The sequence below is a fragment of the Saccopteryx leptura genome, chromosome 6 (genome assembly GCF_036850995.1).
Source record: "Saccopteryx leptura isolate mSacLep1 chromosome 6, mSacLep1_pri_phased_curated, whole genome shotgun sequence".
NCBI lineage: Eukaryota > Metazoa > Chordata > Mammalia > Chiroptera > Emballonuridae > Saccopteryx > Saccopteryx leptura.
The window spans coordinates 24,218,207-24,243,127 of NC_089508.1; the positions used below are offsets into that span (position 1 = coordinate 24,218,207).

General features: G+C 43.4%; 1 protein-coding gene across 1 annotated transcript in view; it reads left to right on the forward strand.

Annotated features, from left to right (window-relative positions):
• The window catches only part of SPTLC2 (serine palmitoyltransferase long chain base subunit 2), a 102,143-nt gene extending 84,893 nt beyond the window's left edge, over positions 1-17,250 (forward strand). Inside the window, exons 10-12 of the mRNA XM_066344477.1 lie at positions 9,515-9,650; positions 11,660-11,789; positions 16,867-17,250. Of these exons, the coding sequence (XP_066200574.1) occupies positions 9,515-9,650; positions 11,660-11,789; positions 16,867-16,986 (386 nt within the window). The 3' untranslated portion in view covers positions 16,987-17,250. The remainder of the gene's footprint in view (positions 1-9,514; positions 9,651-11,659; positions 11,790-16,866) is intronic.
• Positions 17,251-24,921: the final 7,671 nt, after the last annotated feature.

Below are 24,921 nucleotides of genomic sequence, written 5' to 3' on the forward strand. Positions count from 1 at the left end.
TAACTTCATTCCAGTTTTTTAACTTCAGTTGATTTCCCAAGTATTTAAATTTTTATTTCTACTGAAATGTTGACATTCATACAATAAAGTGTACAAATCTTAGGCACACAATTCAATGAATAAATGCACATCCATTTAACCACCACCTGATCATAATATAGAATATTTCTTTCTTTCTTTTTTTTTTTTTTTTTTTTTTTGCTTTTTCTGAAGCTGGAAACGGGGAGAGACAGTCAGACAGACTCCCGCATGCGCCCGACCGGGATCCACCCGGCACACCCACCAGGGGCGACGCTCTGCCGTGACCAGAGCCACTCTAGCGCCTGGGGCAGAGGCCAAGGAGCCATCCCCAGCGCCCGGGCCATCTTTGCTCCAATGGAGCCTTGGCTGTGGGAGGGGAAGAGAGAGACAGAGAGGAAGGAGGGAGGGGTGGGAGGTGGAGAAGCAAATGGGCGCTTCTCCTATGTGCCCTGGCCGGGAATCGAACCCGGGTCCCCCGCACACCAGGCCGACGCTCTACCGCTGAGCCAACCGGCCAGGGCTGTATAGAATATTTCTAATATTCCTGAAGACTGTCTTGTGCCTTTTCTAGTCCATTCTGCCTTATCAAAGATAAACTAGTATTTTTACTTCTGTCACTGTATATTAATCTTTCTCATTCTTGAACTTCATTTATATGGGATCTTACATACAATACTTTATATGTAATCACTCTTTAAAATCTGGCACATTGTACTCATCATTATGTCTTTGAGAATTACCCACATGTTTTAAATGGAACACTAATTCATTTATTGCTGTCTAGTATCTCATTTTTTAACTTTATTATAGTTTATCCATTCTGCTGATAGACATTTGGGTTGTTTACTGAGTTTGGCTGCTATCAAGAGTGACATTATGTGATTTCTTGGTCTTTTGGCTAAGATCAAGTGAAGAGTGACAGTCTTGGTACACAACTCCGCTGGGTATATGTACCTAGCAAAGAAATCGCTGGGTCGTAGAATAAGTATGTTTAGGTTCAGTGTATCTTTCTTATCCGGAGATAAGGCAGGTTAGTAGTTGACCTGGTAATGTATGTAGATTTAGTAACTGAAGCAAAGTATGATTTTCTCATGATTAGAAATTGCTTTACTGGAAAAGGGAAGGGAAGAAGCACTTCTTGAGACTGGCATTGTGTTTGCTGTATTATATACTTTCTTTGCCCTAAATCAGGAGTCCCCAAACTTTTTACACAGGGGACCAGTTCGCTGTCCCTCAGACCATTGGAGGGCCACCACATACAGTGCTCCTCCACTGACCACCAATGAAAGAGGCGCCGCTTCTGGAAGTGCGGGGGGGGGGGGGGGGGGGCGGGGGGCGGATAAATGGCCTCAGGGGCATGCTTTAAAGGGAGTTGTACTAAGAGCTTCACTAATTACTATGGGAATAGCCTATGAAAACATAGTTTGCATGTGATTTAACTTCTTACCTGATATTGTAAACACTTGTATAAGAGGTCTTTAAGATATAAATTCCAGTTTTAAATATCCTTGGAGCCTGACCTGTGGTGGCATAGTGGATAAAGCGTCAACCTGGAAACGCTGAGGTCGTGGGTTCGAGGCCCTGGGCTTGCCTGGTCAAGGCACATATGGAAGTTGATGCTTCCTGTTCCTCCCTTTTTTCTCTCTTTCTCTCCTTTCTAAAAATGAATAAATTTTAAAAAAATTAAAATAAATATCCTTGGAGACACATTCTTAACATAGGCACAGTAAACACTGAGGCTGTCTGGGCTTATTTTGTTTTTGTGCACTAAAAATTTTTTTCTCCCATTGATTGGATTTGAGAGACACAGAGAGAGAAAGAAACATTAACCTGTTGTTCCCCTTGGTGGTTCCATTTAACTGCACTAATTGGTTGCTTCTTGTATGTGCCCTGACCGGGGATCAAACCTGCAACCTTATATTTTATCCTTTGAGTCAGCATTTAATATGCTGAAAACTAACTGAAACCACTTTGGGGGCTATCTGTTCTATGAGGGTGACCCTAAATTAAAAAACCCTTATCTGCTCTAAGATTATGACCTTTAAGAAGAAAGGGAGGAGGGGAGAGAAGTGCTTTGATTTCAGATTTTTGCAGCCAATTAGAATTAACTGGAAAAAATAAGTGTGAAGAGTAGCAGTAATTTGTTTTTCCCAGGAAGGCAGGTTATATCAGCCTGTCCAGGAAATCTAAGATTAGGAGCTGGATAATGAAGTATAGTGTGAGTTAGGGGAGCAACTCTGGCCGAGCATCATTTATATTTCTGTCTTGTATTTTGAAAAATTTCAGTTAACACTGTATATGTTATTTTTCAAGTTGCAGACTCAAACACATTTTGTTGATTGTGTCATTTTATATTAAAGCTCATCAGCTAACTTGAAAATTGTACAGTATTGCTATATATTTAAGCAGGTTGAGTACATGCTATATTCTTTGAAGCATAAGTTGTGAGTAGATAGCACTAATGCCATTTAAGGGAAAATGGTGCCTTTTGTTTTTCTTTCTTTTTTTTTTCTTTTTTTTTTTTTTGTATTTTTTCTGAAGCTGGAAATGGGGAGAGACAGTCAGACTCCTGCATGCGCCCGACCGGGATCCACCCGGCACGCCCACCAGGGGTGACGCTCTGCTGCGACCAGAGCCACTCTAGCGCCCGGGGCAGAGGCCAAGGAGACATCCCCAGAGCCCGGGCCATCTTTGCTCCAATGGAGCCTTGGCTGCGGGAGGGGAAGAGAGAGACAGAGAGGAAGGAGAGGGGGACGGGTGGAGAAGCAGATGGGCGCTTCTCCTGTGTGCCCTGGCTGGGAATTGAACCCGGGTCCCCCACATGCCAGGTCGATGCTCTACCGCTGAGCCATCCGGCCAGGGCCGCCTTTTGTTTTTCTTACTTTGTACCAGTCCTGAGAGCTAATAGAACACTAGCTGTTCTAATTAATACCTGTCTGGGAGGAGTTATGGAATTTTATTTGAGTAATACTACAGTAGTTTCTTCAAACCTTAAAACTACATGGCTGAGCCTGACCTGTGGTGGCGCAGTGGAGAAAGTGTTGACCTGGAAATGCTGAGGTCGCCCATTAGAAACCCTGGGCTTGCCTGGTCAAGGTACATATGGGAGTTGGTGCTTCCAGCTCCTCCCCCCTTCTCTCTCTCTGTCTCTCTCTCCTCTCTCTCCCTCTCTGTCTCTCTCCCTCTCTCTCTCCTCTCTAAAAATGAATAAATTTAAAAAAAGAAAAAAACTACATGGCTGAAAATCCTGAGGATTCTGCATTAAGATGATTAAAATATTTCTCTCAATAATGGCTGAGCTTTGGCTGGTTGGCTCAGTGGTAGTGTCGGCCCGGTATGTAGATGTCCCTGTTTTGATTCCCAGTCCGGGCACACAGGGGAAGCAGCTATCTGCTTCTCCACCCCTCCCCCTCTCCCTTCTCTATCTCTCTTTCTCCTCTCTTCCTGCAGACAAGGCTTTAATGGAGCAGGTTGGCCCTGGGTGCTGAGGATGGCACCATGGCCTTGCCTCAGGCTCTAATATGGCTCCAGTTGCAACAGAGCAACAGCCCCAGAATGGCAGAGCATCGCCCCCTTGTGGGCTTGCCAGGTCAATCCTGGTCAGGCACATGCAAGCGTCTGTCTCTCTGCCTCCCTGCTTCTCACTTAAGAAAAATACAAAAAAAATAAAAAAATGGAAGGTTAAGGCCCTGTCTGGTGGCTCAGTGGATAGAGCATCAGCCTGGTATATGGACATCTCTGGTTTGATCCCCAGTCAGGGTACACAGGAGAAGCAACCATCTACTTCTGCCCCCACCCTTTTCTCACTCTTTCCCTCCCACAGTCAGAGACTTGATTGGTTCAAGCACTTCAGCCTCAGGCACTAAAAATAGCTTGGTACTTGAGCATCGGCCTAAGACAGGGTTGCTGTGTGGATCCTGGTTGGGGACCATGTGGTAGTCTGTCTCACTATCTCCCCTCCTCTCACTAGATAGATAGATAGATAGATAGATAGATAGATAGATAGATAAAAGAAAAAGGCTGAAATGCAGTTGGCACAACTTCAAAATCTATTTGGCAGTGGATATTAAATATAGTCTCTAAATATAATTCTACTTTGTAAAAGTTATTTAAAGTTATCAGTATATCATGTTTGTAATTGTGTTGCTTTTTCCGTCTCGGTCCTCTACTCTTTTTAGACTTTCTGTTTCTTTAAAATAATTTTATGTAATGATTCCATCACAACCTATTGATAACTTCATATTCATCTCTTCCTTTCTAAGCATGTTTATTTCAAAGAAGTTGAGGACTGAAAATGACCTATTGAAGATATCTGCTGCATTGTCTGATAAATTACACACGTTTATTTTTCTCTCTCATGCCAAACTATGGATTTTTATAGAAGAGATTCTTACAATGTTTTTATTCTGACGAAACATATTGATGAAATCTAAAAGGGCCACCACAGAGTGAGATTCATTTGTAAAGTTCAAGAAAAATCAACAGAGCTTTTCTTCAAATTGCTTTTATGCTTTTTATCACACTTAAAAGTAAAGATTTATGTTTGAAAAGTAGCGAAGAATGCTGACCTCTTAAGTTAACGTCTGTGTTCTTTGAGGAAAGGATCAAGACCTTTTAAAAGCTAATATTTTCTTTGAGGACCCAGGTTCAAAATTCTGAGGTCGCCGGCTGGAGTGTGGGATCATGGTCTTGAGCGTGGGATCATAGACATGACCCCATGGTTACTCACTTAAGCCCAAAGGTCGCTGGCTTGAGCAAGGGGTCACTGGCTCAGTTCGAGCCCCCAGTCAAGGCACGTATGAGAAAGCAGTTAATGAACAACTAAAGTGATAAAACTAAAAGTTGATGTTTCTCATTCTCTCCCTTCCTGTCTGTCCCTGTCTGTGTCTGTCTTTCCCCAGCCCCTGATGGTTTCTTCTTATCTGTCTCTCTCGCTTAAATAAATAAGAGTGGGGGGGTTTTTTTGGGTTTTTTTTTAAGATTTCATTTTAGAGAGAGAAAGAAAGGAAGAGGGAAGAGCAGGAAGTATCAACTTGTAGTTGCCTCCTGTATGTGCCTTGACTGGGCAAGCCCAGGAGTTTGAACCAGGGACTTGTGTTCCAGATATATGCTTTTATCCACTGCACCACCATAGGTCAGGCAAGTGTATTTTCTTAACAAGGCTAAACTTTCTAAAGCTTATTTTTTTATTGAAGTAACATCGGTTAATAACATAAATTTCAGATATAAACATTGTAATTTGATATCTATATACTTTATTTTCTGCTCAGCACAAAAGTCTAGTTTCTACCCATTACCATATATTTGACCTCCTTTATCCATTTCATATTCTCTTCCTCCTGCCTCTCACCACCTTTATGTTGTCTGTTTCTATGAGTTTGTTTTTATTTTATCTTTATTTGTTACTATTTTCTTTTTTCTTTTACTTAGCATAATATCCTCAAGATCAATCCAGTGTTGTCACAAATGGTAATTTTTCATATTTTTTATGACTGAGTAGTATTCCTCTGTGTGTGTGTGTGTGTGTGTGTGTGTGTGTGTGTGTACACACACCATATCTTTCTCCATGCATTCATTGATGGACACTTACGTTGCTTCTGTATGTTTTCTATTGTAAAGAATCCTGCATATATATATATATATATATATATATATATATATATGGGTATGTATATCTTTTTGAATTGGTGTTCTCATAGGGAGAGAATTATTTTTAATCTGAATTTATAGCTGCCAAAATGAGGGTAGATAATCTCAACTCTGATGTTCATTAACATATGAAGGAAAAACAAAGTGTGGTGTATCTTTACAAAGGAGTACTGTTCAGCACTAAGGATATACAACTTGGGGATTTTAAATGCCTGTTCCCAGTATCTTCTGGTGTTACTTTAGATGTATTTTCTTTTGGGATTCTTCCCATCAGGGAACAGATGGTGATGAATAGTGAGAGTGAGATTTCCACTTGCTTTGGAAAAGAAAACTTGTTTAAAATAATATAGCAATTAGTCGAAACGGTTAAGGTCTAAATCTCTTAACATTTCCTCTTTTTTGATAATTTTTCTTGATATTCTTGGAATAAATATCTTGGAATTTTTATTATTTATTTATTGTATTTTTCTGAAGTTTGAAACGGGGAGGCAGTCAGATAGACTCCTGCATGCGCCCAACTGGGATCCACCTGGCACGCCTACCAGAGGGCGATACTCTGCCCATCTGGGGCGTCGCTCTGCTGCAACCAGAGTCATTCTAGCACCTGAGGCAGAGGCCACAGAGCCATCCTCAGTGCCCGGGCCAACTTTGCTCCAATGGAGCCCTGGCTGCAGGAGGGGAAGAGAGAGACAGAGAGGAAGGAGAGGAGGAGGGGTGGAGAAGCAGATGGGCGCTTCTCCTGTGTGCCCTGGCTGCAGGAGGGGAAGAGAGAGACAGAGAGGAAGGAGAGGAGGAGGGGTGGAGAAGCAGATGGGCGCTTCTCCTGTGTGCCCTGGCCGGGGATTGAACCCAGGACTGCTGCACGCCAGGCCCATGCTCTACCACTGAGCCAACCAGCCAGGGCCTATCTTGGAATTTTTAAATAGAAGGTATTTGGTTCATGATAAGGAAATAGTTGAAAAATTATAAATAAGTGCAGGGAAAATTAATGTACACTAATATGCAAATGTTCGCTGAATGTTTTAGAAACCATCTTTAATGAGATATTTACATACAGTAAAATCCACTGATTTTAATTGTATATATCAATTGTTTCTTTTTATATGTTTTCTTTCTCTATTATGTTTTCTCTACCTTTCTGAATGTATAAGCATTTTTAAAAAAATTTTTATTGAGGCCCTGGCTGGTTGGCTCAGTGGTAGAGTGTTGGCCTGGCGTGCGGGAGTCCCGGGTTCAATTCCTGGCCAGGGCACACAGGAGAAGCACCCATCTGCTTCTCCACACCCCCCCTCCTTCCTCTCTGTCTCTCTCTTCCCCTCCCGCAGCTGAAGCTTCATTGGAGCAGAGATGGCCCAGGCGCTGAGGATGGCTCCTTGGCTTCTGCCTCAGGCGATAGAATGGCTCTGGTCGCAACAGAGCAATGCCTCAGATGGGCAGAGTATCACCCCCTGGTGGGCATGCCAGGTAGATCCCGGTCAGGTGCATGCGGGAGTCTGACTGCCTCCCCATTTCCAGCTTCAGAAAAATACAAAAAAAAAAAAATTATTGATTTTATGGAGGGGTGCGGGGAATGAGTAGTTGCTTCACTTTAGTTGTTCATTGGTTGGTTGTTGTATGTGCCCTGAATGAGCAATACAGGGGTTTCGAACCAGTGACCTCAGCACTCCAAGTTGGCTCTCTATCCACTGCGCCACCACAAACCAGGCAGGAGCACTTTTTTTTTTCTTTTCCAAGTGAAAGGAAGGGAAATAGATAGACTACCGCATGCACTGCGACCGGGATCCATCTGGCAACCCCCATCTGGGGCCATGCTCTCAAATGAGCTATTTTTAGCTCCTGAGACGGGGCCTCCACAGAGCCATCCCAATAGCACATTTTTAATAGCATTTTTACATCCTCATCTAATATTCTGTTATTTCTGGTGTATTTCTATTGATTGACTTTTCACCTAGTGGTTTGAATGCCTGGAATGTTTAATGAATATTACATTATTGGGTGCTGTGTTTTGTTGAATTCCTTTTGATAAATTTAGACTTTGTTCTTGGAATCAGTTGGATCCTTTTGAGACTTGCTTTTAAGATTTGTTAGAGTGTGTCCAGAGCAACTTTTTCATGTTGGACTGATTTAACGCCATTACTAGTGGGATACCCTTCTGAGGTCTTTGCATTTTGGTGGGTGAAAATATAAACTTTTGCCAACTCTGTATGAACGCTGGGAATTATTCAGTCTGCTGCCTACTGGTGGGTCTTTCCCCAGCCCCTGATGGTTTCTTCTTGTAGTTCTGCAGATCAGCACTCTGCCAAAGGCTCAAGGGGACCCCTCTGCAGATCCCCGAATTCTCTCTTTGCACCGCCATTCTCTCCTGTTTTCTGCCCAACAAATTTTAGTCACCTTAGCCTTTCCAGCTCTGTCTCTAGTGTCCTCAACTGACCAGACTAGGCTCCCCTCCCTGTGCAGCAGCCTGGGACTTGCTCTGGGCAGTACTAGGACTCGCCACAGGCTCACCTTGTTAGCCGTCTCTAGCAGCACAGTCCTGCCCTGCCTGTGGACCGGTGCCATAACACAATTGTTATATGGACTTGGTCCATTTTTTCGTTGTTTATAACAGGAAGGTAATCTGGTCACTGGTATGCTATCATGGCTGGAAGTAGAATTCTCTTCTAAGTGCAGAGTAAGCATATATTGCTGTTTCTCAGGGAGAAGTAGGGTACATGGCTCATCATTTCTCAACATACTTAAATATAACTCACTTGAATGTCTGCTTTTCATTTGTAATATGTATGTCATAATTTAAGTGATTTCTTCAGAGTTCACACTAAACTAATCTAAACTTGAGTGTTATTCTCTGGTCAACCTGAAATTATTTACATAAAGAGTATTAATTTGGGATTATCTATAGCAAACTTACCTAGAGTAATGGATATGTTACTATTCTAATTCTAAGGAAATGTGTAAGTTATCTGTATTTTTGGCTGATTGATTTCTCTTTTGAACTGTATGATGTTTGTGTTTCTTTAAATATTAATTTGCTGGCTTTCTAATATATATGAGGAAATGACTGCAACCTTTATTACTTGTGAGTATTCTTGGTAAAGACCATGAAACAGTTCTTAGTCTTGCTCTCCGTTACAGAACAATCTCTTCCCAGATTGACCGGCCGTAATGTCAGAAATGGGCCAAGCATTTAGAGAAATGTGTGTTTTCATCCATGTGTGTTATAGGGAAGATGAACACGGTGGGATTAAAAATACGGTCATTATCATGGACATGCCATTGCTATCTGGTAGGAGTTTTAGGGAAAGTACTATAAAATCAAACTTTTAAGATGAAAATTGAGGGCTCTAAATGGCTCTACCTCTGGTTGTATGTACAACTTATTAACAGCACAGTTAATTGAAATGAATATTGGAAGTTGAGGGACTGAAATTCTAGTCTCATTTGTGCCACTTATTACTATGTGACTGCAGGACAGTTCACGTTTTGTGAGTGTCTCCTGAGCTATAAAATGAAGGTGGAAAATTAATATCTCATCTACTGTAAAGGGATGGTAGAGTGTTAAATGAGATGGTATTGATGGAAATGTTTGAGGACGTTCATGTGCAGTGGAAATATTAGTTGTACATATTGTACATTATTATGAAATCTGCTGGCAACACCCAGGATAACAGAATACAAAGCAAGATGTATTTATGTTTCATACAGCTTGCTGTGCAAGAATATCTATATTGGAAGTGAAGAAACAAACCATAGGACTAATTAATAGAATGGAGATAGAGGAGATTGCTGTCTTTTTCTTAGTTTTTTTTTCTTAGTATTCTCTTGTTTCTTCCCCATGTGTTTCCAGGCAAAGAGTGTATACAGCAGCTAGCTGAGAACACCAGGTACTTCCGGAGACGTCTGAAGGAGATGGGCTTCATCATCTATGGAAATGAGGATTCTCCGGTGGTGCCTTTGATGCTCTACATGCCGGCCAAAATCGGGTACGTTCTGCTGCAGGGACAGACTGGTCTCTAGACTTAAGGTTTCCGTGCTGTGTGGCTGAGGTTATTGATTTTGTCAGGGAAAACTGTCTCGGCATCATTATGTTGACCTTTATTTGCTAGATGTGCCATAGGTTAGTCGGTTCCAATTTGTAAAACATGTTAACTTGTTCATTTTTCATTAAACAAACATTTGAGCTAATGCACTCTCCTAGTGGGATTGAGGTAAACCAGCAAACAAAACCCCCAAATAAAAATCTCTCTCCCACAGAACTTACGTTCTGGTGAGGCAAGAGTCAGACAAATGCAGTAAATAAGTAAATTATGTCATATGTTAGAATGTGTTTAGTGCTCTGGGAAATAGCAGATATGGGGGGACTGAGTGTGTCCTTTGCATGGGCGGTTGACAGTATGAAATGGGGTGGTCAGGGTGAGCCGCAGTGGGAAGGGAAGATGACATCTGAACTTAAAGGAGCTGAGAGAGTTAGCCACTTGGAGAAAGAAGTGTTTGTGCAAAGGCCGTCAGGCAGGAACATGCTTGGCCTACAGAAGAAGAGCGAGGAGGTCAGTGGAGCTGAAGTGTAGTGCCCAAGGCTAGTGAGCTGTGAGGGCAGGGCATGCTGTTGCAGTTATCAGATGGGCGGATTGCACCAGCTAATTTGACTTGTGCACGGCATATATAATGCAAAGTCTTGTCCCGGAATAGCTTCCAGTGTATAACAAAACCAGAAGCCATTTGAAAAGCAAATATGAAGTGAACTGGAAAAATTATTTGCAACATAATTACATACAAAATTTTACTGGAGGTATGAAATAATTCGGATTTGCAAGTTTTGACTGGATCTTAAATATAAAACATATTAAGGTTTAATTGAAGTCATTAAGAAGCAAATATTTTAATTCATCTTTGAATCCCCAGTGCCCACCACAGTCCCTGGTTTCCAAAGACCACTCAGTAAACGTTTGTTAAAGTGAATCAGAGAAAAATATAAAATAAAAATAACTTGAATGAGAGGGAAAATTCAGATTCCCATAGAGAGGCGAGGGCAGAATGGGAGGAAGCCTGGGCAGTGCGGGAGCCTGAGCTGAAGGTGCAGGCACGCAGGCTCCTTGTGCAGTGGGGCGAGTACATCAGAGACGATGTACTGGGACCAGAGGGCGTGGGAAAGCGGGTGCTGATGTCTTTAGTTACTAATGTAACTAAAACGTGTGAGATTTTAAATTTTTCAAACATACTTTAAACAGCTATGGGAAAAGTCAAAAAGGAATAAGGGAAGTCAAAAGCAGAAAAGATGAACATGTAACAAAGAAAAGAGTAAATGTAACAAAATGTACATAAAAGTTAGAACTGTTACTGAGACAAGATACAGTAGCAAAGTAAAGTCACATGCCACTAATTTGCCTTGGGGTGGGGGGTTAGCTGAGAACTGGGTACTCCAGCAGCTGAAGCCTGAGTGCGATGTGCTGGCTTCACAGACACAAGGAAACCTGAAATCCAAAGGCAGCTTGAGACCCGAGTCAGTCAGAGCAGAGCTCGGTACGGGGTCAGTCTGGCTGGCCACTCCGCCGGAAGAGAGATGTCTGGGGTGCGAAAGAGCCCCTGCGTGCTCACAGTCTGCAGAATGTTCTCAGCCGCCAAGCCTAACATCTCAAGGACCAGGTTTTCAACTCGAGCTCATTTTGAAGCCTCTGAACCACTGTTACATGTCTGGGACACTTTGAGACCACAATTGCAAATTACTTTAGGCAAGCCCTATTAAAAATTGATCTCTGCCAACTGTATTCTTGCACCTTGTGAAGGAAACCATTTGGGAGACAACCACTTCAAGATTGAATAAAAGAAGTCTTTGTGAACTGTCCATTTTAACTTTAAAGGGAGTTAGAGGAAATTCCTAGTAGAAGTCTCCGGTGCCTGTCACTCAGGAGTTGAGATCACTCCGCACTGCAAGCCCTTTGTACTGTGTGCTTTATGACTCTGCTTGGTTTCTTTCCCTCGTTCTCCTCGGCAGTGCCTTTGGGCGGGAGATGCTGAAGAGGAACATCGGAGTGGTTGTGGTGGGCTTTCCTGCTACCCCAATTATTGAGTCCAGAGCCAGGTTTTGCCTGTCAGCAGCTCATACCAAAGAAATTCTTGATACTGTAAGTAGATACATTAACCTTGATATAAATATACCTTATACTAAGAAGGCCTGATTATCCGATGAAATTAACCATCTGTTGACCCTCATGTTCTTTGAGCACCTAAGATATGTGTTTATAGAGGGAATATACAATGCTGTTTAAACATTATTAGTTACCAAAAAGAAGAAGAAGAAAAAAAGCAAAGCTGTTAGCATCCCCCACCAGACCCTGTGCGGTTGTCAGGGCTCAGGGGAGTTTTCCGGCTTCATCTTGTTCCACTGTCCCTCCTTATGGTCACTGTACCTGCACAGTTCTCCTTCTATTCTAGCCGTTTCTACTGTAGACTTTCTGGCATGTTTTTCAGTCTGTAGGTTTCTCTCTTGAGCCTTCTCTTCCTCTGCCCTGCTCACTCCTCACCTTTCCCCTCCCCTTCGAGGAACCCTGCTCAGGGGTGTTTCCCAACCCTCTGGCTCGATGTTTCCTTGGAACCCTGCTTTCCCCTTTAAATAAGTATTGCTTTCTGGGAGTTTATAAATCTTTAAAACAATATTGGCATAAAGTTCATTGGAGAGCTACTGATGCTAAAGAATCATTATAATTGACATTTTATATTTCCAAACAGCTGAGGATTGATTTTTTTTCCTAGTTCTACAAATATATTCTTAGTCACGTTTGGGCTCTGTGACATTGAAATCAGTTTATCAATACTAGCTTATTTTTTTGAGGGTGTGTGTATTAAAGCTGGAGACAATGAAACAGGAGGGCTTAGGCTAGAAGCAGCAGCGGGAAGGCCCAGGAGGGACTGCTGGGCTCTCTAGAAACCTTACGGGAAAGAAAGGAGCCTACCCTGCACTGGAAAGTCAGAGAACGGGGTCTTGGAGACAGGTTCGGGGGGAGACTGGGACGAGCTGCCGCTGCCATTGCTCCCAGGTTGCAGGTCTCCCGGGAGCCGTGGAGTTTGGGAGTGCACACCTGTGGGGGAGAAAGTAGTGCGCATGCTCCCAGAAGGGAAAGCATACAGCTCTCCTTTTTTAAATTTTTTGATTATGCCTTTCAGATGTTTTTTCAATAGATTTTCCCATTTCTCAAAAGTCTTACTGGTAGATTTCTGCATTGGCTTTTTTATTTTAACCCAGTGATACCAGCTTTTCGCCCATTCTACTTTATTTGGATGTTTAGGAGTTTTGACATGCCTTTGAAAAAATATTAGTGTGTGAGCCTGCCTCTGGTGGTGGCTCAGTGGATAGAGCATCGACCTGGGACACTGAGTTCCAGGTTCAAAACCCCAAGGTCACTGGCTTGTGCCCAGACTCATCTGGCTTGAGTACAGGCTCACCAGCATGAGTATGAGGTTGCTGGCTTGAGCGTGGGATTATAGACACAATCCCATGGTCGTTGGCTTGAGCCTAAAGGTCACTGGCTTGAACAAGGGGTCACTGGCTCGCTGGAAGCTCCTGGTCCACATATGAAAAGTAATCAGTGAACAGCTAAAGTGATGCAACTGCAGGTTGATGCTTCTTATCTTCCTTCCTCTTGCCTGTCAGTCTTTGTCTCTCAAAAAAAAAAAATCTGTGTATGATAAGCAGTGGCTATAGGAATACATTATGTCTTCTTTCTAACAACAGCTTTGACTGCTGAGAACTGTACAGATTCATGAAACAATGTAGATGTAACCAGGTATCTAAGCAGATTTCGGTTGTCAACAATTAGGCAAATTCCTAGTACAGAAAGTAGATAGGTGGTTATCAGAGCTTGGGGGAGAGGGGGATGAGGATTGATTGATATGAGTATGGGGTTTCTTTTTTGAGGTGCTATACCTTAAAAGTAGATAGTTCTACAATCCTGAGAAGCATTGACTTGTACACTTTAAAAAGGTGAATTTTGTGGTATGTGAATTGTATCTCATTAAAGTGTTATTTTTAAAAATGAGAAGGGCAGGACTGTTGGCTCAAGGGCTCAGCTGTCCTAAAATACTCTTTTACTAAAGGACCACACTCAACCCTCCACTTAACACTTTTCCCTAAGAACTCCATCTGACCCTGTGATCCAGAGGTTCGGTGTAGCTGTCAAGAAATGGTGGTCCTGGTCCTGGTTTCTTATTTCTAGTCTAACCAGGTAACTCCATATAATGGCCAGCAGTTTCTAGTTAAATTTTATTTTTTATGTAAATAAAACTTACTCATCTGAAATATTTGGTATGGGATCAGAGGAAATGTTGTTATCTAGATTCCTTTGGGCTACAGTGGGTTTATTTCTGTCTCTATTCATTTTCTTTTTTACGTTGATGAAAAAATAAGTTCTTCTGAAGTCAGAGTTCATAAATGTCCTTTACTCTGTGATCTTCGTAAGTTGTGTGTTGTTTTAAATTAATGAATCCTATATCAGAGGTCAGGAGCACAAATGGCTAATGGGTTCTCCCAGCTGAGATTCAGCCGTAAATTGTTTCCATGTGGAGCTTTCAATTAAACCTCTTCTCAGAGGTCCCACTGTTCTGATAGCATATTGAAATTCAGCCCCTATTTGCTTATATTTTTCACATTTAGAGTAAAGAATATTTTATCTTATGCAAGAATAAATAGGGAATACAATTTAATTGATTTTTTTTTCTTCTCTACAAACACTGATTTTTAAAAGTTAAGGACAGCCTGACCAGGTGGTAGCACAGGGGGTAGAATGTCAACCTGGGATGCTGAGGACCCAGGTTTGAAACCGCGAGGTCACTGGCTTGAGCTTGGGCTCACCAGCTTGAGCATGGGGTCATAGACATGACCCCATGGTTGCTGGCTTGAAGTCCAAGGTCACTGGCTCAGCTGGAGCCCCTGGGTCAAGGCACATATGAGAAGCAACCAAACACTGAAGTGCCACAGCTACGAGTTGATGCTTTTTATCTCTCTTCATTCCTGTCTGTCCCTTTCTCTCTCTCTCTCTCTCTCTCTCTCTCTCTCTCTCTCTCTCTCTCTCCCCCTCTCCCCCTCTCCCCCTCTCCCCCTCTCCCCCTCTCCCTCTCTCCTTCTCTCCCTCTCCCTCTCTCCCTCTCTCCCTCTCTCCCTCTCTCCCTCTCTCCCTCTCTCCCTCTCGAATGAATGAATGAATGTTAAGAACAGGGCCTAACTGTGGTGGCTCAGTAGATAGAGCATCGGCCTGGGACCTGGAATGCTGAGGTCCCAGGTTCAAATCTCCGAGTTCATCGACTGAGTGTGGGCTCCTCTGGCTTGAGCATGGGATCATCAACATGATCCCAAGATCACTTGCTGTCTTGAGTCCAAGGTCACTGGCTTGAGCAAGAGGTCATTAGTTTGGCTTGAGCACCCTCCTTCCTGCCCCCTGCACCCCCCAGTCAAGGCACATATGAAAAGCAATCAGTGAACAACTAAAGTGACACAACTATGGGTTGATGCTTCTCATCTCTCCCTTCCTGTCTGTCTCTAAAAAATAAAATTAAAATTAAAAAATAAAAATTAAGTACAAGTTTGAGCAGCTGAAACCTATATAATTTTGTTAACCAGTATCAGCCCAATAAATTCACTTAAAAAGGTAAGAAGAGGGACACGTGTCTTTTTACTAATGAGCTGATTCCTTTTTCTGAAAAGGTGTACATTACCATATGGAATTACAACCATGAGAGTGGACAGAAGATTTCTGTGCTGTGATGGGAATTTGGAGAGTTGCAGGGCTTCTACTGTCCTCCTTACTGTTTTCCTGTCTAATGAGGTAGCGGTGTAGGTAGAGCCACTGTTCCCAAAGCCAGGGCTCCTTCTCCTAGACTTGTTTCTAGACCTGCTAGGTCACATCCCCAGGTGTCTGGAGAGTGATAACAGGGCTGGAGAGCTGCCGTGAATGGAAAAGGCATTCTTTGATGTGTGCTAGCTGCTTCTATTAGGAAGCCTCAGAATCTAGTATTCAAACATTTTTGGTGTCTTCCTTGGATTTCCGAAAGGTATCTAGGGCTTAGAGTTCTCCTATCTTTCCTTTTTTTTCTGAGAAATTCTGAACACATATCTTTTTCCTATGTTGAAAGCCTCGACGTCGACTCTGTGTCTGCTGCCCTTTGGAAAGGTTAACACGTAGAGCAGAACTGTAATTCATCCTTCGCCGTAGGTGTGTTATAGGTCAAGAACTACTTATTTATTTATTTAGTACATATCAGAAACCAAGCTCAGATTGCCTCTACCAAGTAGGACTAGTGCAGCAATCAGGAAGACACTGTGTATCATAACTAGGTTTAGTGTTTGAGTTTTTATAAGAAACACTTTTTCTTTGAAAAGTAAAGGGCTAATTTTATAGCAAACAAAGTTATACTAAAAATATCAGAGTTTTGATGGGAAGACAAGGTAGAGATGATCTCTTTTTTTTTTAAATGTTTATTTTACTGATTTTAGAGAAAGAGGAAGGGAGAGAGAGAGAGAGAGAGAGAGACAGGAACATTGATCTGTTCCTATATGTCCCTTGACCAGAGAGTGAACCAGCAACCTCCGTGCTTTGGCACGATGCTCTAGCCAACCGAGCTATCTGGCCAGGGCGAGAAGGTCTTTCCAGGTTAGGATGTGGAGATTAGACCCCCCAGCTCTGTCCTTTCCTTGCTCCTCCCTCCCTGCAGCCCATCCATTACTCAGTCTCCTCCTCCTGGCTCCCTCTTTCCTCCTGAGTCTGTGCAGCAGTCCACTCTGGGGACTGTGTCCATCTGGCATCTAGGAAGCATCTCGATGCAGACTTCTCATCAGTTTCCTAAAGTGTGATCATGGAAAGAGCAAGTACTGAAGCAGAAAAGCAGGGATGACAAATTGTGGCCAGCCTGGCAAGTGCAGGCCAGGGTACATGTTCCTCTTGCTGCCAAGCGTGACGTACTTTGATGAATTATACCCTTGATCCAGCATACCGGCTCTTCACAGCCCTTTGTTCGCGGTCAGTCTGACGTCCTTGCTCAGAAAGCAGCTCTTTCGGCAGCTGTACTGTCGTCCGCTCAGAGCAGCTGCGCTAGGCACGAAGGGTCCCGCCAGAGGGTAACCCACTGTGATTGTCTTTAGAAAAATAAAGCACCAGCATGCCTGTATCCCACTGGCTCTGACTCACCTCTGTCTGTCGCACCTTTTTTCAGGCTTTAAAGGAGATAGATGAAGTCGGGGACCTATTGCAGCTGAAGTATTCCCGTCATCGGTTGGTACCTCTGCTGGACAGGCCGTTTGATGAGACTACATATGAAGAAACAGAAGACTGAGCCTTTTTGGTGCTCCCTTAAAGAAACTCTCTCGCCCAGAACAGTGTGTGGCCTTTCTGAGCCAGTGCCAGGAACCACATTTCTGTGGCCGTCACATGTGAAGACGTTTCCTCCACTGTTGACGGTGGTCACCTGCACTCTAAATGGCATTTTGTAAATAGTTTAAAAAACTGCTTCAGATCTTCCTTTGCTACATTTCACCTTTTAAAAAAGGTGACTCACTTTGCTTTTTGTCCATTAAAGAAATGTTTTATTTTATAACTATTCTACTTGTGAACTCACACTGAGCCCAGCCTGTCTGCTAGCCACGCGGGCCATGACCCTCCCCCAGCCAGCCCGCAGACACGGGCCCGTCCACAGCTCTGCTGGCCCCGGCGCTACAGCCTTGAGACGCACCTGGCCCACCTCCCTAGGGAGCAAGTGCCTTCCACTTACTTCCACTCCCCGTCTCGGAGGTCGCCAGCCTTGGAATCCTTCTTTAACCTGTCGAGGAACCAACCCAAGTGTTCTCCTTTTATATTAAGGTTAGCCCTTTAAGAAAAACAGTAAGCACTAACTCTGAAATTCCCCCTCGTTGTGTAACTACCCCGGGCTAGAGCCTCCCAAGGCTTGGTCTTGTTCCATTTTCTGGGAGGAATAGGATTTCTTCTTCACCATCAAATATTTCTTTCATGATGGTCACTGTCTAAGGGTATGTCCAATTTCTGGATTCTTCCCAAGCTCTAACGTAATAGCCTCGCCCCTATTTAGGACAGTTAAATTGTGTTAACAGCAACTACATCCCACCCTGATCAGACCTCTGTGGTCAAGCTGACTCACACTTCAGTTTTGTGTACAAAGCTGCTTGTGGAGGGACGTGCACCCCTGCTGGGTGAGGGCAGGAGCAGCACGGAGAAGACTGTTTTCAGAGAACATCTGTGGTTTGCTTCTTAACTGCTTTCTGCTTTTCAAAATTATGACAGCCTCTGCCTGGGTCTGGGTCCAGATTAGGATTTAAACTGATAAAGGAAATTGGTAAATCCTCTGCTCAGAAATCACTTGTCATGTTTCTATTTAAGGATTAAAGTTATTAACTTACCCTTTTTAGAAGCTGACCCATTTAAATGTTATTGTTTTGAGTGCTAGTTTTCTTTATTTTTGATGTCCTAAAACAATTCTAACCTGACATTGGGGGTTTAAGAGCTCCCTTGCCTTCAATTCTCTTTTTTTTTTTCCTTTCTTTCTTTCTTTTAATTAAAGAAATTCTGAACCTTTATCTCTTTGCCAAACTGGGATCCTCTATCTTGAGTCTTGTTTTCATCCCAAGGAAAGGGGACTTCTTTCCGAGAGCTTTATACTGCTTGACCAAAGAACAAATCTGAACAGCACCGTGTTAAACTTCTTACTTCTATTTTCTGTTAACCAAAGCTTAAGTGAACAGAACTCTTGACTCTGTATACGCAAGGTCAGCTTGTCTCCGTAGCCATCAGGTATTACAGGAAAGGATTGGGAACAGAAGGGAAAAGAATTCTGTGAAAGCATTTTTGCACATCTGTTTTTGAAACTACTCCTTTTACTGGTAAGAATTCTCAGCCCAGACGCTCTTGGGCATCTTATCATCAGCTGTGCTGTGTTTGTACCAGTCCCATGTAGTGGAGGATATAAACAATGTTATTGTTTGTGAAGTTTTGTTTTCATGTCGTAAGTTATCTTTGGTCACTCTCAGCATCTGAGAACTTTTAAGCCTTTAAAATATTCCAAGGTTCCATTTTACTTTTTAAAGAACAGCAAAGGGTGAATAAAAGAACCCAGCAGATAATGCAGGGACCATACTTCACATGTACAAGTTGCAGTAAGAAAGAAATCGTGGTAACCAGGTAACTAACCCTATATGGTCAAGTGCATTGCTACCGTTTCCTGCACTAGCTCCTCAGCATAGAGCCCCACTGGAGTACCAGATGGCTTTTGCCGTGCAGTTACTATGTAATGGTGTAGGGTTTGCAAAAGTCACAAACATTAAGCGATGGACTTACCAGCTAGTCTTTTTATTTTGGCTTGTGTGAATTCACTGCAATATAAAATATCAGTACTGTGGGCATTTCAAAAATTATATATCACTTTTCTGCCACAGTTATTTCAGGATAAATGTAGTTAAATTACAGGTTTATTTTGAAGAGACAAATGTCCTGTGATCTGTTCAGGACCTCTACTTCCTAGAGGACAAAACATTATACACAATGATTGTCTCTTGAAACTAATATAAATCTAGGGTTCAGTAACAGAACAAGTATCTTTATTTAACCAAGCACTAGGGGCATACAAATGGATATAAATACAGTCATTGGGAATGAACAGAAATCTAGGACTGTAAGTATTGTTTAGTACTTGGTTTAACAGCTTGATTCAAGAATCTAATGGGATCCAAACCAATGACTACCAAAGCTGAGTCAGTCCAGGTGGGGCTAATCCTCCTGTGTTCTCATCCCTCTTTATGTAGCCTTGCCTTGATCCAGTTCAGGTTTATAAGACCTTTTCCTGCAGATCACGTCAGAAACCAGGAACTCTATAACGAAGGGACGGAGATCTAAACCCACACAAAGAACGGAGCAAGTGGCAGATGGCCCTCCCACCTTGACTCCTAATGTGATGTACATTCTGAAGCAAGGAACTGTGGAAATGTCCGGGGGCTTTGGGACACTTGACTTTTTGCTTTGCTTTGGAAAATTTCTTCTTTTTTATAAAACAGTCTATTCTCCAGAACCCCAGAGTACTGCTTACTTGTTTGAAGAACTCAGCATCTTAGCCCGTTAGTCACTATCTTAAACTTTGATGATAGGGTGAAGATTTCATGTGGTCAGACACACTTCTTCCTCGTGTGGTCATCACATAAGGTGAACAAATATCCTACACCACTCCTGGGGGCTGTGTGTTTGCCTAATACCCTTTCAGAGGCCAAGGAAGTAAATAGTCTTCCAGTGATTTGTCTCTATAATCCCTCCCTCCTGTATTTGGCTTTTCTTTCTTTCTGTACCTTCCAGTTCTTGATTTTTAGAATTCCAACTCCAGAGAAAATCGGTCTATGGTGGTGCTGTGTTTGGACGGTCGCTAGATCAGACTCTGTTCTTGCACACTCGGCCTTACATTTCAAGAGGAGATGAAGAACTTCCCTACTTGAGGGAGCCTGTCTAGCTGAATTCTGCAGTGTGTAATACACTTCACTTCCTTCCTGTTAGTGAAAACCAGGAGGGAGAATGGCTTCCTGGTTTCTCAGCGAAGGGAAATAAAGTGATGATATCTACTACTACCTCCCTGTTTCTCCCCTCCCCCACCCGCCCTTTCCAAATGGATGAGGATCTCTCGCCCCTGGTCACCCTGGATTAGGCAGTAGCACGGAACTTCTAGTAATGCCACAGGCAGTGAAGACAAAGACTTTGGGTAATTCTTGTTTTAAGAATTTGTAGCGATGTAGCAAAACCACCTACAGAAAGTTAAAATACAATTGACTATCACTTTGTTCTCTTGTGCAAAGAATTGATGGCCCTGGCCAGTTGGCTCAGTGGTAGAGCATTGGCCTGGCATGTGGAAGTCCCCAGTTTGATTCCCAGTCAGCGTACGTAAGAGAAGCAACCATCTGCTTCTCCACCCCTCCACCCCCTTTTGCTCCCTCTCTCTCTCACTCTTCCCCTCCTGCAGCATGACTTGAATGGTCGAGCGTGGCCCTGGGCACTGAGGATGGCTCCATGGTCTCTCCTCAGGTGCTAAAATAATTTGGTTGCTGAGCAACAGAGCAGTGGCCCCAGATGGGCAGAGCATCCCCCAGTAGGGGTCTTGCTGGGTGAATCCCAGTTGGGGCGCATGCTGGAGTCTGTCTCTCTGCCTCCCCGCCTCTCAATTAAAAAAAAAAATGCTGTGTCCTAATTCCCAGGGTGTCTTTTTTTAATATAACCTGTGTAGTTAGGGAGGGGGGAAAGAGTGGTGGTTTTCCTTCTGTCTCTCTTCTTGAAGATCAAGAGGAACTATTGAGATGTCATGTGGGTGAAATCAGGATAGCCCACAGGGATTGTGAAGGAGGGGTTATGAAAATCAAAGGATTCATGGCTCTTGAGCAGCTATTTGCTTAAATGCAGCTCCAGAACCTATACATGTGCTGCTACCAGTTTATCACGGAAGCTCAGTGCCCGGCAGGCATCCCGATCCATTAAGCCAGTTAGTCAAAATGCCTTCCATGTGGAGAAAAGCATGTCCATTCTCCAGCTTTATCCTCCTGATATGTAGTATCCAGGCTCTTACCCAATTGCCTTGTTCCCAGAGAGCTGAATTATAAGGCTGGTTGCCTGCCTTATCATACTGACGAAATGCTAGGACTAGACAGTGATCCTTTTTCTTTTAATTGTATAAAAATGCTGTTGCCCCTTTTGTTGTTTCCAGTGACCTGTATGCCAAGCATCTTTGCTATGGATTGAGTCTTTTCTAGGGAGGAAACCAAAGGGATTAGCGGGAGCCCTTATTGAAAATGTTCAAGCCATCTGTGGTGAGTGCAGGTATCACATCTCCAGTCCAGCCTCGGGAGTGGCTTGGCTGGGAAGCTGTGTGGGCAACGTCTTGCTTACTGCATAGTACACATAATAAATGGCCTTAAACTGTGATTCTTTGTGGTATGATGAAATATAATAAACTGACCCTAAAGAATGCAATGGCTCTTAAACTGCACTTACTGTGTTTTTTGTTGTTGTTGTTTTTTATTTAAGATTCTATTTATTGGTCCTGGCCAGTTGGCTCAGCAGTAGAGCATCGGCCTGGCATGTGGATGACCCAGGTTTGATTCCCAGTCAGGGCACACAGGAGAAGCGACCATTTGCTTCTCCAACCCTCCCCGCTCCCTTCTCTCTCTCTGTCTCTCTTCTCCCACAGCCATGGCTCAGTTGGAGCAAGTTGGCCCTGGCCACTGAGGATGGCTCCATGGCCTTGCCTCAGGTGCTAAAATTAGTTTGGTTACCACGCAGTGAAGAAATGACTCCAGATGGGAGGAGCATCACCCCATAGGAGGCTTGCTGAATGGATCCCAGTCAGGGCATATGTGGGAGTCTCTCTCTCTGCCTCCTCACTTCTCACTTAAGAAAAAAAAATTTTTTTTAATGATTTATTGCCTGACCAGGCAGTGGCACAGTGGATAGAGTGTCAGACTGGGATGCAGAGGACTCAGGTTCGAAACCCCGAGGTCACTGGCTTGAGCGCAGGTTCATCTGGTTTGAGCAAGGCTCAATAGCTTGAGCCCAAGGTCGCTGGCTTGAGCAAGGGGTCGCTCCATCTGCTATAGCGCCCCCCCCCAATCAAGGCACATATGGGAAAGCAATCAATGAATAACTAAGGTGCCACAATGAAGAACTGATGCTTCTCATCTCTCTCCCTTCCTGTCTGAGTTCCTATCTGACTCTCTCTCTGTCACCAAAAAAAAAAAAATTACTGATTTCACAGAAAAGAGGCGAGGATGAGAAGAATCATTTCATAGTTGCTTCACTTTAATTCTTCATTGATTGCTTGTTGTATGTGCCTGGACCGAGCAAGCCCAGGGTTTCTAACCAGCAACCTCAGCATTCCAGGTTGACGCTCTATCCACTGCGCCACCACAAGCCAGGCAACAGTGTTACTGTATTTTTAATGAAGCAACACCCGAAGCTCTGTTCTTTGGAAGCAGTTGTGGGGAGGTTGAACAACAGGTAAAAAGAGCAGTACGTTGATATTGTGCTGAGTGTCTTGCTTGTTGCCGTCTGCCTGGATAAGTGGATCCTTCCACATACAAAGAACCTTGAGCCAAGTCAGTCTTTTCCCAACATGTTCCCACATTTCTTGTGCAAAGCTGGTCCCTTGGCCCCACCTTCTAAGGGAGTGTGGGACATGTCACTGACCAGGGTGGAACAGTATGTTGTCTGTACCCTAAACATTTCATCTTACTTCTGCGATGTTAAACCAAGGGTTGGAATGACAAAAAGCATCCTTGATAGTTCTTCACAGGATACTGGTGAAATCACTGTGTCGATCCAGTCCAGCCAGTGTGTCCACAGTCTTCATGATCCCTCTCTGTATAAAAGTCGCTAACATTGAGAAAAGAGGGGAAGGAGAGACTAAGAATAGAGAAATAGCTTATGGGGAGCTGAAGTCTTACTTGTTGGCCCATATTTTTTCATTGAGCAATTTACTTGTAACCTGGAATTTGTGGAGGTGCTGTGATATACCCTCTCCCTTGCTGCAGTGCTCATATAATCTGTTCAAGTCAGAGAGGGGGAATGTCAATAAAAATGTGTTAAAATGGCACTCTTTTTCCCTTACCTCGTCTCCCTTTTTTTACTTTCTCGGATGGCTGAAGCTATAAATAATGAGTTGGGATAGGTGTGTGAGTTTTAAAAGTGTATGTCAAGACCCGAAGGGTGTCAGAGGGGAAGAGGGTTGGGAGGCTGGGTGGATAAATGAAGGGATAAGCAAAAATAACCAAAACTCTCATAGACACAGATGATGAGGTGTGGTGATTACCAGAGGGGAGGAGCCATGGGTAAAGCAGGAGAGAATAAAGGGAGGATATATGATGAGGGAAGAGAAACGTGACCTAGAGTGGTGAACACACAATACAATATACAGATGATGTGTTATAAAATTGTACACCTGAAACCTACAAGTTTATTAACCAGTGTCACCCCAATAAATTCGATAAAAATTTTAAAAACTGAAAGGGAACTTCTTGAGATGACTTAAGAATCATCCCATACAAATATATACAGTGGTTTGCCCCAATAAAATATTCAGAAAGCTACCTCTGTGTTTATTCATCAACTAATAAATAGTGGTATTTGATTTCCATGCCGGGAACTGCACTGAGCATTACCGATAACAGCAGCCAACAGATAGGGCTCCTGCTTTCTAGGAAACAAATAAGCACAGGAACATACTGTTTCACAAATTGCTAAGTGCTATGAAGGAAAAGTCCAGAGGTGGTACAGGCCTGCTGCACTGATCTATTTTGATTGGTCAGTGCCAGGGGGTCATTAGTCAGTGCAGCTGGTCCTGAGGTCAGCCATGGTATCGCTGGTCTGGTTTTGCTGCTTGTCTGGGCCTGGAGCTGAAACAACTGAGGCCTAGATGGTATCCTTATGGGTTAATGCTTAAGGGCTATTCTCTGGCTCCCTGTTCCTCCCCCCTCTAAGGGGTCTAAGCTGCATGCCAGGGAAGGAAAGGTCAAGGAAAGGTTCAACCACATGACCAGCTAGATTAAATCGGGGTCTAAACTGCATGACCAGCAATATGCTGGTAGAAGAAGGTTTACGCTGGGGGCAAGATCCTTGTCTTCTCAGTTTTGCCCATTGCTAGACACCTGGGGCTTTCAGCCCTGGTGACCTTCTGTGCCTGGCCTACAGTCCTTGCTCTGCTCATGTCTAACTGCCTACCATATTCCCAGTGGGGAAAGAGACAACCTAATTACTGTGTATGTTACCCTTTGCCTAGTCAGACCTATATAATTGGTAGGCACATTCTTTTTTTCTTTTCCTTTTTAATTTGAGAGAGAGAGAGAGGTAGAAGAAAGGGAGAGAAAGAAAGAGAAACATTGATCCACTTATTTATACATTTATTGATTCTTGTATGTGCCCTGACCAGGGATCAAACCCACAACCTTGTTGTATTGAAACAACACTACCCAACTGAGCTACCCCACCATGGGGGGAGGCATGTTCTAAAGGATTAAGAGATGTCCCAGAGACATCCTTAACTTGGTCAGGGAACATTCCAGACCCACTACCCCAATTGGGCAGGTGTCTAGACTCTCTTAGATACCCTATTAACAGGGGAACAGAATGCCCTAAGGCAAGAGAAGAAGCATATCTACCAACCAGGGGCATAAGCCACCTCCAACATGGATCCTGATTGGGACCTTAGGGGCAATATAGGAGAAGACCGAGTTAGCCATTT